This window comes from Dunckerocampus dactyliophorus, chromosome 6 (assembly GCF_027744805.1).
Source record: "Dunckerocampus dactyliophorus isolate RoL2022-P2 chromosome 6, RoL_Ddac_1.1, whole genome shotgun sequence".
NCBI classification, from domain to species: Eukaryota; Metazoa; Chordata; class Actinopteri; order Syngnathiformes; family Syngnathidae; genus Dunckerocampus; species Dunckerocampus dactyliophorus.
In genome coordinates, this window is record NC_072824.1 from 33673510 (window position 1) to 33692168 (window position 18659).

The following is an 18659-nucleotide window of genomic DNA, read 5'->3' on the forward strand; positions in this document are numbered from 1 at the left end:
TGATACATAATGGTGGCGATGTTAAGCTACCCTTGCGTATGTCTAACAATGTTGGCTCGTTCATCCGACACAGTGATGGGAAATCCATTCCTTTTACGCGCACAAATTCATGAGTCACTCACAGCAGTGAATTTGGTACTCGATTCCCTCGAGTCACTCGTCACAGAGTGAATGGGCAGAAGTCAGGGAAAGTCTAGTTAGTATTTGCCGAGCGCCTGTGAGTCAATGAAACTCGAATCTTTGCTGAGCACTTGTGAGTCAGTTCAGTGATCACCCGTGAGTCAGTGAAACTCAAATGCTGAGCACCTAAGAGTCCGTGAAACTCAAGTATTTGTTGAGCACCCGTAAGTCAGTGAGACTTGCAGGCTGAGCGAGTGAATCGTTCCTTTTGTGGAGTCTGTGCTACAGCTCGGGCAGGAAGGGGAAGTACGAGTTGATTTGAGGCAAGGATCAGATCAGATCAGATTATAAAAATGCAGTTAGAGTAACAGTTGCACAGTTAACCACATGTTGCCTGGTTTCCTTTTTTAAATTAGCGAGCAGTAGCAGGGGTGAGTAAGTAGGAAAAAACTTTTTTAACAATTTTTGAATGGCTCCTTAATGACCCACACATCTCTTACCCAAAGTCACTTGCACCATATCACCTTCGAGCACTAAATGAATAGTAAATATTAATTCCGCACCAAAATGAGGGACTGGTAACATAGTTTTTTGGTCTGGTTACTATTGTTTACGTTGGCACTGGTGCCTCCCTGTGAGCCTGCTGACTTGATACTAATGCTTGTCAAGTCTTCATAATCATTGGAAGGCAGCAGATATCATCATCATCTTTCAGTATCATTCACTAGTGGGGGGTGCCTGTACATGTTACAAGTGAAAACGTCTTTAACATCTGTGAGGCATTTTTTAGGGCTTTGTGTGGGTGTGTCCATATTCACGGTATGTTGCCATTCGTGAACAAATAATGGGAATCTGCTTTACTCCACGTGCATAACAGTGACTTTAAGAATGAATGAACAGGTGTGATGAAGATATGCTTTACCTTTCTGTTGCTCTCTTCTTTCTGTCAGACTGAATAATGTTTCTCTGCTTTTTTTCCGTTCTTTTACATCTGCAGTATGGATGTACGGCATTACAGACAGCCCGAGGAAAGAGGCGTCAGGTAGCTTTGTGTGTTTTTGTCAATCAGTACGTTTGCATGACACAGCAGAACATTGAATTTATTTCATTATAGTGACTAAAAAACCCAACAAAAAACGCGTGTACACCAGGAATACTGCTATGCTAGGAAAGGCGCCCTAGTGCATGTAAACTGGGAGGGAATGAGGGAAGTAGGATGGTTGAACTACGGCGGCAGCTTGATGTATGCATGGAAACGTACTGACCGTGGAATGTGCATGCCCATTGTGTTCATGTGTGTGTGCTATGCCGGCTGCGTCTCATTTTGTTTTTTTAAGGTTTCTTTTACACTAAAGCGTTCTTTAGACATCCTCCTCTCCTTTCACCCATCTGATCAGCATGATGATCCCCTCCTTTCTGTAGACATGTTGGCCAACTGCAGTCTCCATGTGAGAGAATCCAGCCTGGCATCGTTCTGCTTTTGTTGCCTAAGAAGGAGGGCTCAGGAAGTATATACGCTCGTCTCTCGCCAGTTTGCACTTGCACTTTCCCCAACGTCACTGCCATCAGTTTTTACAAATATATTCATCAAAAAAATCATATCCCGGTTCCTAGCTGCCTATTATTAGTTGAAAATAGGCTTATTTAAGCGCATTTTCCGCAACTTTGTGGTCAAAATTGTTGGCCTAAAAAAGCATTTTTGAGCATAGAAATTGCTCAAACGAACTCCAAAAAACCTTCAGAAGACATACTTTAGCCATGCATTCAAAGACAAAGGCCTGGGTACGCTTATCTAATGAAGTAACATCATCGAACAAGTTGCAGTATTTTCACAGGTTAGTGGTTGTGTGTGTGTAATTCTAATGTACGTATGTAAGTGTTGTTGCTACGTAAGCGTGTAGTAGCCTATCAAATGAAACAGGTTAGGGGTATGTGTGTGTCTGTTGTCAGGTCTCGGGGGAGACACGTGCAACTAGCGTCTGAAAACAAGCCCAAAACAACAAGGAACTTGGGAGCTTGAAGCGACTTTACAAAACACAAAACAAACCCATAGTTGCTTATAATAAGCTGGTATGTGTGTGTATGCGAGAGTCTATATTAGGTCTTATTTATGTCTTTTTTAAAATGTTGTCTATTATATTAGGTAATGTAAGTGTAAAGGTGACTATAGGGGTGTTGTTTAATGTCTGGAGAACTCTAATAATGTTAAAAATGCTATTTAGAAGGTCAAAAATAGTTTTTCTATGTTCTAAATTAAGTAATCCATTTATGAAGAAGGAATCCTACTTCGCAGACATCCATGTATCGCGGTTGAGTCTGGAAGCAATTAAGCACAATAAAGGAGGGTGTAATGAAGACACAGCTGAGCTGATGTAAACGTTACGATGGTTCTTTCTGTGTGAAGTCAATGACTGCAACAGACACACCAAGCTGGGGGGGCTAAAAACAACAAAACAAAGGGGGGCTCAGTCGGTCTGTAAATGTCAGAAACTGAGATCATTTGGGCCGTATATCACCTTATAAGCCTGTCAGCCTCTACAGTAAGATCAGCTGATCTCAGTGCAAAGGTTAGACGTGAGAGAGGACGCGTCTAAAAGGAAACTTTCTTTTGTTTGACATGGACTTGGAAGCAGCCGCCTTCACTGTTTCTCCCCCTCTCTTGCACTTCTGTCATATGTTTCTATTTAAGGCCAGCATTGCCGACTACCATGATTGGTGTGTTGAACCCCCCCCCCCCCCCCCCCCCCCCCACCCCTCCCAATTCCTCATCCAACGGCTGGCTCCCAAAGGCAGTAAAGGGGAGGCCTTTCCTCTCAACCGCACTGTTGATTTTCCATTCGTTCCCCAGTCTACCCCTCAAAACATAGTGGCTTCCCGTTTCCTTGTTCTCAGTTTTACTTGGGATGCATCTTAAGTTTGGTTCGGGTCGTAGGTCCACTTTAGGTGCAAGAACAGCCTCACGGGGTTCGCTCTTGTTTTGATCTCTTCTGATGCACGTCATTCCTTCTCGGTTGGTCGAGAGTCACGTCAGCCATATGGCAGAAGGTTTGGAAGGATGCAGTCAAAGTGGCAGCTTATGTCGTGATCGGCCAGGGAGGGAACGCGGTCGCAGGGTGCTGGGTTGGGTGGATGGCAGCTTACCCGGTGCACAGAGGCAGCGCTGCAGTTGCTTGCAGTGGGTTTTCACGGAGCGTCAAAGCAAGCAGGTGGCTGACGGCGTGTTTCTTCCATTCAGGGATTGACAGCTTGGAGCCGATGGTGCTGGAGCAGTACGTGGCCGTGGCCAACTATGAGAGACAGGAGAACTCTGAGATCAACCTCAAGGCCGGTGAGACAGTGGACGTGATTGAGAAGAGCGAAAGCGGTGAGTACTCTGATTCTACTTTTGGTATATTCAAAGGTTGTGGCTGCTCACGTAGTTGACGTCACGCCACATGCACAACAACCCTGACGGGGCTATAAGAGCTCTATAAAAGTGTGGCCCAGGGACCATCTGCGGCACGTGGCTCATTTTTTTTGGCCCACAGTACAGCGGAGAAATATAAACACAAAAAAGTAGTACTCATAAAAGGTCTTCAATGTTGGCAGGTCTGTTAGGATAGTGTTAAAATGACAGTATCCGTTACAGAAGGTCTAATTCTAACCAAATAATGTAAATCCTATTAATCTGTTCCAAAAAGCCAAAAATGTTAATGCAAAAATTAGAAATACATATAAATGATGAATGAAAGGGATAAATGAACATTTAAGGGCACTTTTACCTTCATTGAAGACATGATTGTTGCCAAAGACACGGTATTGCAGCGAGATCAACACGGACGCCGCTTTCTGTTTTGCTACGAGGTGTTTCTCCCCTCAAGTCTCTGCTTTTCTTTGTCTTTCACGGTGATACAAATCACCCAAAATGGAGCCAAAAAAAGTTGATGACATCATAGATCGATGATGGACCAGACTTCCACTTCCTGTTTCCAGCCTATTAGCTTGCTAACAAGGATGTTTTAAGGATGTGGTAAGGTTTCGCTTTTTAGTTTGTCCTTGTTCCCACTCCGGTTTAAACACTTTGAAGTTTAGAATAAGAAAATTGGAGAGGCTAACTAGTTAGCTCAGTAGCTTGCTATGCTAGCGACGACCGTCTCTTGTGTCATTACAATTGAGAAATGTAAACAAAAAAATAATAGTGTGTAAAGGTGACTGTCAGGGTGTCTAATAATGGTAAAGATTGTATTTAGAAAGTCATAAACACGAAAATGTTCCGTTTATTAATATTGAGTCCTACTTGGCAGAAATGGACTTATAACTGTATTGGAAGATACCAGATCTTGTCTAACTCCATATTTGTCAACACAATACATTTGGTATATGTACATATCCATGTATTCAGGATACTTTGCTGCTGCTGATCCTAGGGAAAGTTACGTATCTGCTCATTTTTGTCCTGAGCAGTGTATAATATGGTTCTGTTTTGAGAGTTTTTAAGAGCTAAACCAAAGCGCGTTAGCCTATTCTTTCATTTGCTTTTGTTCTCGACTTGATGCATTGACTCACATACGAAATATTTTCTGCTGTTTTATTTTCCCGCCCAGAACGCACCAGCTCTACCATGCTAGCACTGGAACAAATGGACAATGCTCTGAGTAAGAGGAAAGTGAGCTACGTGAGCATGCTGGCACCACGACTCATATGTCGACTTGCTGCAATGCTCGTCCTACACCAATATTTTTGCAGCCTTGTGATACAAATTTGATGTGAAATAGTTGTTATGGTGATCCAAAATACACTTTGACACTTACGCTCCATTTCGGACACTTCTGCATACAGTATCTGAAATATGAACATTTTGGGCTTATAATGGCCATTCATTGGGAGAATAGCCAAGGTATTTGTTATACGCTGCTAAAGCTTGAGTTGCACAGAAAGTAGTCAGACAAACGGCAACTTGCTTGGGAAGATCTTTATATGTACGCTAATTAATCAGCTTGAGATATACACCCTTACTCGCAAATCACAAGCTAACAGGAGCTAACCAATGCAAATGCGTGCCTCACTCACGGTGCAACCAGAAATACAATTTTAAACATAAAAAAACAAGTACGTAGCACATGTGCTACACTCACACTGACTATGTGGGTGATGAAATAGAAGCGTACACACGATATGCATGCAAAACAGTACTGCTGTATACAAAGGTATAACCCGCAAGGCCTGCTGGGAAGCTGGGAAAACTTAAATAATGAAGCTGTTTCTCTTTGGGTGTCATATAGCAGCGTGGAAGCTTACCAGAGAAAAGTAGGGGTATACCATGTTTTTCTCTATACTACATTTTTTTACACATAGTTTTTTCTATTAGCCTTTGTGGTAAAATACGTTTTCCTGTGCGACTTATTGGATTGTCACATTTTGAGCTATGTTTTCATAGATGTGCTGACATGTTTTTGACGGCCGTATTCCTAAAGTCCAGAAAACGAGTTCAGTAGTCCTTCGCCACTTCGTGATTAGAATTTTGCAGCTTCACACGATGATGGACAACAGTGATTTATTTTTTTATTTTTAAAAAATACATTGATAAGTCATTGTTGTTTGTGGTTGAATATGGCTAATTATTAGTAAAATATTTAAGCATATTTAAGCAAATTGTATTTTTTTTGCCTAAATTCAGCATTTCCAAGCATAAAAATGGCAAAATGAAGTAAAACACAATGAAACAATAAGCTGCAGAAAGCACTGTACAGAACAGGAATTAAAAAAATGAACAAGAAACTCCCAGTGCTAACTGTGAGAGTCTGTATTATTATGTCTTATTTTCTCTCCTATTATTGGTCTGTTGGTTTGGTTTGATTTGATTTGAACACGCATGCAGGTTACAATGGAATACATCTCATAAATCAATGCACACTTCCACATGTCCAAAAGGAGGAAGAAGAAGCAAAGCTTATTTAATCCTACTCCCATCCGTTCCACATCTTGTGCAGTACATATTATTCACTTCCTGTATTCCATGGAATATTATAACATATAATAATCAGCGTAGTAATAAATACATGTTAAATAATAACAACAAGCATGAGAGAATAATATAATATAATATAATAATCAAGACTCTTCTGCCTTGTATTTAGTAAACATTAACTGCTTGTATTGTTTTTGAATGTGCTCGTCTTGGTACATTGTTGGACTTCCTTACTCAATCCGTTCCATGATTTCATTCTGCATCTTGAATGAATACTGAAATGCTGTGGCTTTTCAGCCTTGTTTTAACTTTCATTTTCCTTTAAGATCATATTTCTAATCTCTTATAGAGAAGAACTGTATGACGTTTTTGGGTAACACGTTATTGTTAAATTAATGTATTATTTTAGCAGTTTGAGAATGAAAAGTAAAGGTTAGTATGTTCTCATTATGAATGATCCTCACCCATCTTTTTTGCAGTACGTTGAGTGAGTGAAGACTGCTTTTATAGTTATTACCACATATCTCCACACAACAAGTTAGAGATGCTAATACCAGAGAACAGTAAAGAGTGTGGAGGGATTTTTGATCAACAACCAATTTTGCTTTATTCAATATTTAAATATTTCTCACCACCTTTTGTTGTATATTTTTGATGTGAGATTTCCAGCTCATTTTTTTGTCTATTATGATCCCCAGAAATGTATTTTCTTTCGCTCTTTCAACGTCCAGTCCATCTATTTGTATTTGTTTGTACGTATCCCTTCTGCTATTTCCAAATAGCATTATTTTAGTTTTACTTAAGTTCAAGGATAATCTGTTTCTGTCAAACCATGACTTTAATATGACCTTTTCATCCTTGACCTTTTTAATGAGTTCTTGTGTGCTTTCCCCACAACAAAAGGCAGTGGTATCATCCGCAAATAAAACCAACTTTAAGTCCTTTGTTACTTTACAAATGTCATTGATGTACAAATTGAACAGTTTTGGTCCCAATATGGACCCCTGGGGTACTCCACACGTGGTGTATAAACTCCCAGATGTGTATTCTTCTAGCTTTACAAATTGCTTCCTGTTTTCTAGGTAGTTTTTAACCCAATTCAAAACTAATCCTCTAATTCCGTACCTTTCTAATTTTGAAATTAAAATATTGTGATTAATTGTATCGAAGGCTTTTGTCAGATCCATGAATACAGCAGCTGCACATCTTCTGTTGTCCATAGCAGTAGTGATTTCCTCCATGATTTCCATCAGTGCCATAGAAGTTGAAATGTTAGCTCTGTATCCATATTGACTGCATGCTAGTAATGCATTCTTATTCATACATTTGTCCAACCTGTTATTAAATAGCTTCTCCATCATTGTAGAAAATGGGGTAACAAGGAAACTGGTCGGTAATTAGTAAATTGATGTTTATCTCCATTTTTGAAAATTGGAACCACTTTAGCTATTTTCATTTAGTTAGGAAATGTTCCAGTCTAAAACGATAAGTTACTAATCTATGTTAACGCTTCTACAGTCTCATTGATGACCCTTTTCATTGTTTCCATTTCCATTCCTTTACAATCAGTTGATGTTTTTGCTTTGTTGACAATGGCAGTGATTTCCTTTTTAGTTCCATCAGTGAGGAACATGGAATTGAGATTCTATCTATGGTTTCATTCCATTCCTCCATTCCTCCATTGTCTGGAGTTTTGGAACGTCTTCTTCCAGTTTAGGTCCAATATTTCCTAAATAATTGTTGAACATTTAAGTAGCTGATTCATGTCATCGTTATTAGTGTTTCCCAGCATAAAATAGTTTGCTTTCTTGGTGCTGTTCCTCATAACACTATTTAAGATGCTCTCATCGTACTTGTATTCTTATCAGGTACATGACTAGAATATTCCCTCTTGCACTCTCTCGTGGTTGTTGTCAACTTATGTTTATAAGTCTTATATTTTGTTGTGCTTCTTTAGTCTGTTGAATGATGAATGTCCTGTATGATGTCTTCTTCTTCTTCCAGGCGTTTTTTAGGCCTTTGATCATCCATGGCTGCTTGTTTTTCTTTTGCTTCTTGGACTTTTCTTGTTCTTATGGTAGAGCTCCATAGAAAGTTGTCATATGCTTCATCCACATCTTCTGCACTGTAGACACTCTCCCATCTTTGTTCTTCTAGATCTTTCCTGAAAGCGCTGACGCTATCTTCAGTGTGCAGTCTTTGAAAAGTCTTTGTGGCCAGCACCTGTCATTTATGCTAATGTTCATTGTAAATTGAACACTGGAAGATGATGACTGATGATCAGGCCACTAGTTGTGTTCTGATCCAAGTTGTTGGTGAATGTATTGTGGATAAGGTGGCACAGTGCTCTGCTTGCTCTCATCATTTTAGGATATACACTCAAAGTGTACATTGTGTCTGTGAAGTCATCCATTTCCTTGTACTTGTGTGGATTCACAAGATCAATATTGAAGTCTCCACAAGTTTTTTGACCTCCTGTATGTCTGTAAAGGTTGTCTTCATCCAGTCCTCAAACATTCCAATCCTTGACTTTGGAGTTCTATACACACAACTTATTAACACATTTTGGCTTTTTTCTTTACAGATTTCAATGGTTATACATTCTAGGATGTGGTCAATAACAAATGTTCTTCACCATGTTAGAGTTCAGATGTTTGTGTCTGCTATATTGTGTAGTAGGTGTGTAAAAGTGACTTTAGGGGTGTTATTTCATTTTTAGAGAGCTCCAATAATGCTAAAAAGTGTATTTAGAAGGTTGTAAACAGTTTTGGTATGCTCTAACAATGAAAATATTCCATTTATGAACAAGGAAGCCTACTTTGTGCACATTCACTTAGCACGGTAGGGCTTGGAACCCATAAACTGCGCTAAAGAAGGTATTACTCTGTTGGTTTATGTGCATCAAAAGGCACTACTGAGCTCTACTACTGAGTGTGTGTGTGTGTGTCTGTGTGCTTTCGTCATTTTCTGGGAATTGGAGTAGTAGTCCTGAGAATGATGATGATGAGTGGACGACAAAGTCAAAACAAACACACTTGAGAGATTTCATCATCTGTGCGTGCTTACTTCATTTTGTTGTCTTTTGTGTGTATGAAAACTGCACATGTTTGATCAATAACATGTTATTGGTGGTCATTTTTAGTGCAAACATTAGTTTTTACTAAATTCCTATTTTACTCCAACACGCTAAAGACAGAAGGCTTGCGTAGTCACCTGAAGCTGTGTGTGACAAAGAATGTCAGGATCATTGAAATAACTGGGTATCCTCCTGTGTTTGGGTTAGTAGTGGCGCAGTTGGACAGTTTTGGAGCTGCTGTCCAAGAAAGTAAAGATTTAGGAATCATCCTGGGAGTTTTGCTGGCAAGATGTGTCCCCGAGAGAGGGAAGAGCCTGGGAGGTTGTCCCAGTTTTCCTTCTCTTGTTGACAAGGATATAGAAATGCGTCCGGTGGCAGGAATGTAAGAGCAATTAGATCAGTTAGCGTGTGTTCACACTAGGCCCGTCGTACCGTGCTTGAACCCGCTTCACATTTAAAGTCCAGCACGTTTTCCGAGTGTGTTCTTTAGAGTTCTCTGATCCACGCTCAATCTTGGTGAACTTCCTATCATTGGCTTGATTGGAAGAAGTCGGCTAGCAGTGTTTCAGCTGAACACAAGTAAGTCATGGATACACTTTGTGTAGAATAGAACATGTCTGTACCTTTAACTCGCTCACCATCCGTGTATCCGCTCACTAGTTGCCCCAACTCGTACAAGCTAAGGTTCAGGACAAACGGACAAAGTTCAGCTTATTTCAGCCAAAGCCACCTACGTCACGGCTTTCTCTGCAGCTTCACTGGCTGATTTGATATTCCTCTTCTTCTCTACTCCTGTGATGTCCAGCAGAGTAAATCCTCTGCAACCACCTTCTTTGGCTCGTAGAAAGTTTTCCGAAGTTTTCCTCTGCCCCTGGACTCCTCTGCTAGTTGCTGGTACTTAGCCCAATTCCTCTCCTTGGCTTCGTCTATTGGCTCTTCTCAGGGCAATGTCAATTCCAGCATGGTCAGGTATTTTCAACCCTCAGGTAATGAGGGTTGTCTTGAAGAAGTGAGGTTTTAGCGATGTGTTGTGGGAATGTCCGCCGTTTTCTCAGGTCAGCCTGCAACTGCCAATCTTATATGGAGAAGGCCTGTAGTCGGTTTTGGGTTTCTCCCCAGCTTTGATGAAGGTGACAGCTTTCTTTGGTGGGCGGTTTGACGCTCGGCTCTCTGCAACCCGCCCTAAGCACTTGGCGTGTCGCCAAGGATAGCGGCCGTCTGCCAGAGCTCAAAGACTAGATAGGACAAGTGTAGTCCACAGAGCCTGGCAGCTGCTGAGTAGATGTTCCAGTGAGCCTCTTCCAGAGCACAGTGGGCAGGAGGGTGTCGAAAAAGATACAGATAATCATAAGAAAAGAAACATGAATGAAAACATTTAGTTGCAGACCTTAAGTGTTTTGGAGAAAGTGCTGCACTGCTGCTGCAGAGTGTTTCGGAGAAGATGAGAAGGTCCCATGGTGATACCAGATTATTTCTGGCTGTGAAACACCAGTGCTAACAATTATTTAATGTGCTCCTCCATAAATGATACAATTCAACACTTTTTATATATAACTCGGTTCATTAAGACCTGCACTGAATATCAATCAACTGGCACATGAACAATGAATGTTTCTGGGTTCCGAGCCTTTGTCTCCGGCAAGCACTTCAAATGAAATAAAGTAGTTAACTGTGAACATTTATTGTGGTTTGTCTGTGCTTTAATGGATGATTAGATTATTCAGTCAATGATGAATGTCATTTGCATAACTGGCCCATCCCAGCCCAAGACTCAGGGACTGTGGATCAGTTTTTTGTAGACAGTGGAAACACACGTCGTCCACGTTACTGGGACGTTTACGTTGACTATACTACATCTACAGCTACAGGCATATTTTCCACATCTGTCATTGAGTGTGGTCATGTAAATGGTGTCTTGCACGCTAATAAAAAAGGGAGTCAAAAGTTGATCATCCACGTCTTTCCAACCACTTCAGAGCACTGAGTCACATGGCTGTAAATACATTAGAGTGATGCAATGACCCATTCGGTAGGAAAAAACAGATATCGTACTCGTATTCCATTTTTTCCAAACACTTGTTATGTTTTATCACTTGTGCTGTAAACCTTAGGGTTGACGATTTGATACACATCTAGATACACGGGTTACGATACCATTCAAAAACTATATTTTAAAAACATAACCATTTGATACAGTGTACGAACCATACGATGAGACTCGATACGATTCCGCGGTTAACATTTCTTGATGTAGACATTCATCTTAAATAAGAAGGTAAATAAGCCAATTCTATAAAATGGACATTCTTACGTATTTTCAAATGTGAAAAGACCACATCACATCCCCCAGCATGCTGTAAGGCACGGGCAAAAACTAAACAGACGTACATGTCAAATGTATTTACTTTTAGACACGGACCAAACAAAGAATGAACATGTTTTTGTGGGATCAATATAAAATATATCAATAAAAAAACAGAAGTCTTAGCTTGCGTTTTGGGTGGCGGTCGAGGGCGGGCACCTAGGCGACCTGGTCTTCGGCGGCCAAATCTGGTTCTTGGGACATGGAACGTCACTTCTCTGGCGGGGAAGGAGCCCGAACTTGTGAGAGAGGTTGAGACATTCCGACTAGATATAGTCGGACTCACCTCGACCCACAGTTTGGGTTCTGGATCCAAACTCCTCGAGAGGGGTTGGACCTTGTTCTACTCTGGAGTTGCTGCAGGGGAGAGGCGGCGAGCTGGTGTGGGCTTATTAATAGCCCCCCGGCTCGGTGCCTCTGTGTTGGAGTCATCCCCGGTAAACGAGAGGGTCATTTCCCTACGCCTTCGGGTTGGGGAAAGGGTCCTGACTGTCGTTTGTGCGTACGCGCCAAACGGCAGTTCAGAGTACCCAGCCTTCCTGGAGTTCATCAGAGGGGTGCTGGAGAGCACCCCAACTGGTGACTCTGTCGTTTTGCTGGGAGACTTCAACGCCCATGTGGGCAATGACAGTGTGACCTGGAGGGGCGTGATTGGGAGGAACGGCCTCCCCGATCTGAACCCGTGCGGTGTGATGTTGTTGGACTTCTGTGCGAACCACAGTTTGTCCATCACAAACACCATGTTCCAGCATAAGGATGTCCATAAGTGCACATGGCACCAGGACACCCTAGGCCGCAGGTCTATGATCGACTTTGTAGTCGTATCATCAGACCTGCGTCCGCATGTTTTGGACACACGGGTAAAGAGAGGGGCTGAGCTGTCAACTGATCACCACCTGGTGATGAGTTGGATTAGATGGCGGGGGAGGATGCCGGACAGACCCGGGAGACCCAAACGTGTAGTGAGGGTGTGCTGGGAACGTTTGGCAGAGTCTCCTGTTCGTCGAGTCTTCAGCTCTCACCTCCGGCAGAGCTCCTCCTGCATCCCGGGGGAGGACGAGGATATCGAGTCCGAATGGGCTCTATTCCGTGCCTCCATTGCTGAGGCAGCCGATCGGAGCTGCGGCCGCAAGGTGGTCGGTGCCAGTCGTGGCGGCAAGCCCCGAACCCGATGGTGGACACCAGAGGTCAGGGCTGCCGTCAAGCTGAAGAAGGAGTCCTATCGAGCATGGATGGCTTGTGGGACTCCTGAAGCAGCTGACGGGTACCGGCAGGCCAAGCGGCACGCGGCTTCGGCGGTGATCGAGGCAAAAACTCGGGTGTGGGAGGAGTTCGGTGAGGCCATGGAACACGACTTTCGGTCGGCCTCGAAGAGGTTCTGGCAAACCGTCCGGCGCCTCAGAAAGGGGAAGCAGTTCCGGTCCACACTGTTTACAGTGGGGACGGGAGCCTGCTGACCTCGACTGAGGATATAGTTGGGCGGTGGAAGGAATACTTTGAGGCCCTTCTCAATCCCACTGACATACCTTCCCTAGAGGAAGCAGAGACTGAGGATACGAACGCGGACAGTTCCATCACCGTGGCTGAGGTATCTGGGGTAGTCAAAATGCTCCCCAGTGGCAAAGCTCCGGGGGTGGACGAGTTTCGCCCTGAATTCCTCAAGGCTTTGGATGTTGCGGGACTGTCTTGGCTGACACGTCTCTTCAACATTGCGTGGAAGTCGGGAACAGTACCTCTGGATTGGCAGACTGGGGTGGTGGTCCCCCTTTTCAAGAAGGGTGACCGGAGGGTGTGTTCCAACTATAGGGGGATCACACTCCTCAGCCTCCCTGGGAAAGTCTATTCCAGGGTGCTGGAGAGAAGGGTACGACCGTTAATCGAACCTCGGCTACAGGAGGTGCAATGTGGTTTTCGTCCTGGTCGCGGAACACTGGACCAGCTCTACACCCTTGCAAGGGTCCTGGAGGGTACTTGGGAGTTTGCCCAACCGGTCTACATGTGCTTTGTGGACCTGGAAAAGGCATTCGACCGTGTCCCTCGCGGTGTCCTGTGGGGGGTGCTCCGGGAGTATGGGATTGGTGGCGCGCTACTACGTGCCATTCAGTCCTTGTACAACCGGAGCAGGAGCCTGGTTCGCATTGCCAGTAGTAAGTCAAGCCTGTTTCCGGTGAACGTTGGCCTCCGCCAAGGCTGCCCTTTGTCACCGATTCTGTTCATAATTTTCATGGACAGAATTTCTAGGCGCAGCCAAGGTGTCGAGGGAGTCCAGTTCGGGGGCACTAGGATCTCATCTCTGCTATTTGCAGACGATGTGGTCCTGATGGCCTCATCGAGCTGTGACCTGCAGCGTTTACTGGGACGGTTTGCATCTGAGTGTGAAGCTTCTGGGATGAGACTCAGCACCTCCAAATCCGAGGCCATGGTTCTCAGTCGGAAAAGGGTGGATTGCTCCCTCCGGGTTGGGAATGAGGTCCTGCCCCAGGTGGAGGAGTTCAAGTATCTCGGGGTCTTGTTCACGAGTGAGGGAAGGTTGGAGCGTGAGGTCGATAGGCGGATCGGCGCAGCGTCTGCAGTAATGCGGTCGCTGTACCGGACCGTCGTGGTGAAGAGAGAGTTGAGCCGGAAGGCAAAGCTCTCAATTTACCGATCGATCTATGTTCCCACCCTCACCTATGGTCATGAGCTTTGGGTCATGACCGAAAGAACGAGATCGCGGATACAAGCAGCTGAAATGAGTTTTCTTCGTAGGGTAGCGGGACTCACCCTAAGAGACAGGGTGAGGAGCTCGGTTATCCGAGAGGAGCTCAGAGTAGAGCCGCTGCTCCTTCACATCGAGAGGAGCCAGCTGAGGTGGCTCGGGCATCTAGTCCGGATGCCTCCCGGACGCCTCCCTGGTGAGGTGTTTTGGGCATGCCCAGCCGGGAGAAGGCCCCGGGGAAGACCTAGGACACGCTGGAGGGATTATGTCTCACAGCTGGCCTGGGAACGCCTCGGTGTCCTCCCGGTGGAGCTGGAGGAGGTGGTCGGGGACCGGGAAGTCTGGGCTTCCCTACTGAGACTGCTGCCCCCGCGACCCGGACCCGGATAAGCGGAGGAAAATGGAATGGAATGGAATGGAAGTCTTAGCTTTTAGTCCAGTCAGTAATAGGAAATAAATAAATAGTGCAAAGCCTCTCAAATAATGACACATTTCTTCAAAAATGGCAAAAAATTAAACAATCCCATACTCGAAATAACATTTCAGTCTGAGCATAGTGTTTTGAACTCCCCAGGTAGGAGCAAAGGTGCAACATTTAAAAATAAACAAGTTACAAACCAAAAAAGGTAAGCGGCAGCCCCAGAAAAAAGGTAATCCAGAGTTGCTCTGCATAGCTTACAAGCGGCGTGGCTTTTGTTGAGTTTTCCATCCTTGTAAAATCCAAAGATCTTCCAAATTTTAGAGTTTTGTTTTGTTGAAAATCTTTTGCAGTGACTAGCTAGTGCTAGCACGCTTCTACTATTTACATCCATCCATTCAACTAGCGTCATGGTAAGTTAAGGAGCATGCACGACAATCTGTCACTATCAACCTATTCCTAGTCCTAGGCCTAGTCCTGCACTACCTGGTGCATCTCTCTACAATCAATGAAGGATTTCAGGCTGATTTAAGGCCAATCAAGGAGGCTGCTACCGACGCAGCCGTATCTCTGGCTTGTCAAACCGGATATCTGGTTGTATCGGTTTTATCTTTCACGCTAGTAAACATATTGTCATAATGACTTCGTGTTGGCTACATGAATTCCCTTTGACAGTCACTCCAAGTGGCTAGCATGAGCTTTTTGTTAGTAGTAAACTAAATAATATTTATATTTAAACACATTCACATGATACACATACTGTGCTTATGGCAATCTGTAGAACTGACCAGATATGGCATTAGTATTCCAAAAACACTTTTTACTTTCATTGACAAAAAACCTGTCTGGCTTTTACTGTTGGTTGCCACCCTAAGTGACGGTGTTTTTGTCGTTGTGTCACTAGTCAGTGCTGCAACAGAGTAGAGGCGTTGATGTGTTCATTGGTCAGTAGTACACAACGTGTGTTTCTGCCTTTCTACAGAGCTAAGAGTGAGGTAAGAAATGTTTTAGTAACAGACTTTACATCGTGATGTTTCGTCAGTTCTTTGAGCCTCCCAACTCTTGGCTTTCTCAAATTTCCAAACGGTCAACTTCCAAAGTGCCAGGGAATCATGCAGGTCACTGCACCCTCAATCACAACCACACTGTTCAGGTTGTCTCAGAAGACGTTTTTCCTCTCATCCGAGCAGGCTTCACCACTTCATGCTCAAAGTCTAGATAGGACAACGCTGGTCTGTATGTGCCATAGTTCCTTATTCCCACACTATCAAGACCAAAATGTGAATGCCTGTAAATCTTGTCATTCATCCAGGTCATCGTACTCTCATGCCATTGAGTGGATAGAAACTGGACAGGTTGTCTTAGGGCCTGTCCACAGGAGAATGTATTCAGGTGGAAACAAAGTCATTTATTGTTTCAGCCTTTCAGCCACACAGCTGTGTAGGTGTGCCTTCTGTATTCTATTGTTTTCACCCATTGATCCATTTCTGTGTGGACGTGACTATTTACTGATCCAACCCTGTGTGGATGCCATTTTTTTTCAACTCTCAAAAAAAGAAAAAAACCTTAGGAGCGACTTATAAGATGTTACACCCCACATCCGAGCAGGCTTCATCAGTTCATGCTGAAAGACTAAATAGGACAGGTCTAAATAGACCAGTAATTGCAGACATTTGTGTTGCCTAAAGTTTCAGAATCTTAATCCTGCATTGCCAGCAGGTCCAAATAAAAAGGGAGCTAGACCAATGGTGGTGCATGTGGTACCTAGGACTTCAGTGGGCCAGCCAGAATTTTTTGATTCTGATGGCCCCGGGCAGATAGATAATTGGGCAGACATGGCAACACATAGAAGCTGAAATCTGATTGGACAAAAAAAAAAATCATTATGCCTACTCTACTGGAAGCACTGCAGCCAGGAAACACTGTGGGGGATAAATTAATATCATTTCACAGAACAAATATTAAAATATATTAAATAAGAAATGTAGGTCAGTGCTTCCAGTTATGGTGACTGCACACCACTGAGATTGACAGATAGTGAATTTGATCAACTTTGGAGATGTAGTGCTACAATGTTTGAAATGAAACAACTTTTGAACCTTTTTTCTTTCCCCACTCTGAGTGTGTCATTTATTAATGAAGGCAGCTTTCTTACTCGGCCAAACTTGTAATCCCACGCTTCATGCTCTATTCAAGCTGCGTCTGTCTGTCAGGCTGCAGCAGACAAGCCAGGAAAATGACATCGTATCAGCTGAATGTGAGCTCATACAATTCACTCAATGAGGGAACAACTGTCTTCGGTCAGAGGTTATGAGAGTTTTGCTATGTTTTTCCAGGTTGGTGGTTTGTCAGCACAGCGGAGGAGCAGGGATGGGTGCCAGCCACATACCTTGACTCCCAAAGTGGAACCAGAGACGACTTGGATCTAGGCACATCCAGGACTGGGGAGGGTAAGTGCACAGTTACGTCCAAAAACGCAGAGACAAACGTCAGTGAGGTGAGCAATGTGTACCCTTATTTCACAATAATAGCTCATTAAAGCCAGGTTTATATGACTGACAACAAGGTAGGACTAAATACGCAATCACAGCCACGCTTCCGTCACACATTAGGAACCTTTCAAACAACTAGGCTGAGCTGTTTTACCACTGTGTCGTGCCCCCTTCTGCTCTGAAACCGAGGGAAGCCATTGGAAATAAATGACTTGCAAACACACAACGTGCACAAGTAAATGTGAAACGGTGCACAACCACATGGTTTGTCGTAGAGCAGACCTGCCAAACGTATGCATTTTTCATATTCTGCATGCGTTTTGTTTCTGTTTCGAGTTCCATACTCATATGGATCAACATTTGCAAGTGATGCCTCGATTAGTTCCAGGTGCAATAATGCCGCCCCTTCTCTCTTTAATTATCATTGTTTGCTCACTCGCCAAGTTGACCCCACACATTCAATGCTGATAAAGTGCTGTAAAAGCGGGGGTGTCCAAACTGCAGCCCAGAGGCTGTTTGCGGCGCATTATAGAAATAGAATTAAACCAAAACAAAGACCGCAAACTAATAATAACTCAAAGCTTTGTCTTTAAATAAATATAAAATTTTTCTAGTCTTTTAACAAAATATAAAAAAGATTGTCAGTAGAAGAAAGAGTTGATAGAAGAGATAGTTGGGACAGCTGATAGTAGAAGCACCCTCCTGTAATACCTATTCCGTCCCAAACTTTCCTTTGTCTGAGGCGCAGTCTGAGGGCCCCCGCCCAACACCCAACCGAATCCCCTCACTTCTTATTTCTCCTCTACTCGTCTCAGCAGACCAAACCTGACCCCGCAAAAATGACATGGAAATAATAATTTCCCTTCACTTGTACACAATATTTTAATTGGGAGTTCAATGGAAATGGGATGTGTCTGGGTTTGGCAGACGTGGAAGGCAGAGAGAGGAGGGCAATTACAAAGGATTGTCGCGATAGCAGACAAAGCAGGTCAGAAGTGAAGGCATGCTGCGTACCGGTGTGGCTTCATGATGAACACATTTCACATTTCAGTCCAGATTAGACTTGCTGCATTGGCTGAATCAAGATATCAGACATGAATCAAGATATCAGACATGAATCAAGATATATCAGACATGAATCAATATATCAGACATGAATCAAGATATACTATATCAGACATGAATCAAGATATCAGATATCAATCAAGATATCAGACTTACTGCATTGGCTGAATCAAGATATCAAATTGTTATTTTTTGCCCGCTCCTTTTGAAATTCTACTAACACTTTTTTACCATTTCTGGCTGATTTTCATTGCTTACCCCCCCCATCTGACCCTTTTTGGTTCTTCCTTCTCCTACTCATCATCAGTGACTAAAAGACGCAAGGCTCATCTGAAGAGGCTAGACCGCCGCTGGACCCTGGGGGGTATTGTCAACCGCCAACAGAGCAGAGGTGACACAAATGACACTCTCATGTGAAAGCATACTTTGCAGGGACCTCATTAGCATAAACAACAATCACTGATAACACAACAACAAATCA

At 43.5% G+C, this 18659-nt stretch overlaps 1 protein-coding gene across 12 annotated transcripts in view; it reads left to right on the forward strand.

The window, feature by feature from the left end:
* sh3pxd2aa (SH3 and PX domains 2Aa) overlaps positions 1–18659 on the forward strand; it is a 99124-nt gene that overhangs the window by 64198 nt on the left and 16267 nt on the right. For 10 of the 12 annotated variants that reach the window (XM_054778668.1, XM_054778671.1, XM_054778667.1 and 7 more), the window contains 4 exons: positions 1118–1162; positions 3356–3484; positions 16958–17071; positions 18486–18569. In XM_054778668.1, the coding sequence (XP_054634643.1) occupies positions 1118–1162; positions 3356–3484; positions 16958–17071; positions 18486–18569 (372 nt within the window). The remainder of the gene's footprint in view (positions 1–1117; positions 1163–3355; positions 3485–16957; positions 17072–18485; positions 18570–18659) is intronic. The other 2 variants (XM_054778666.1, XM_054778675.1) reach the window with 1 other exon arrangement.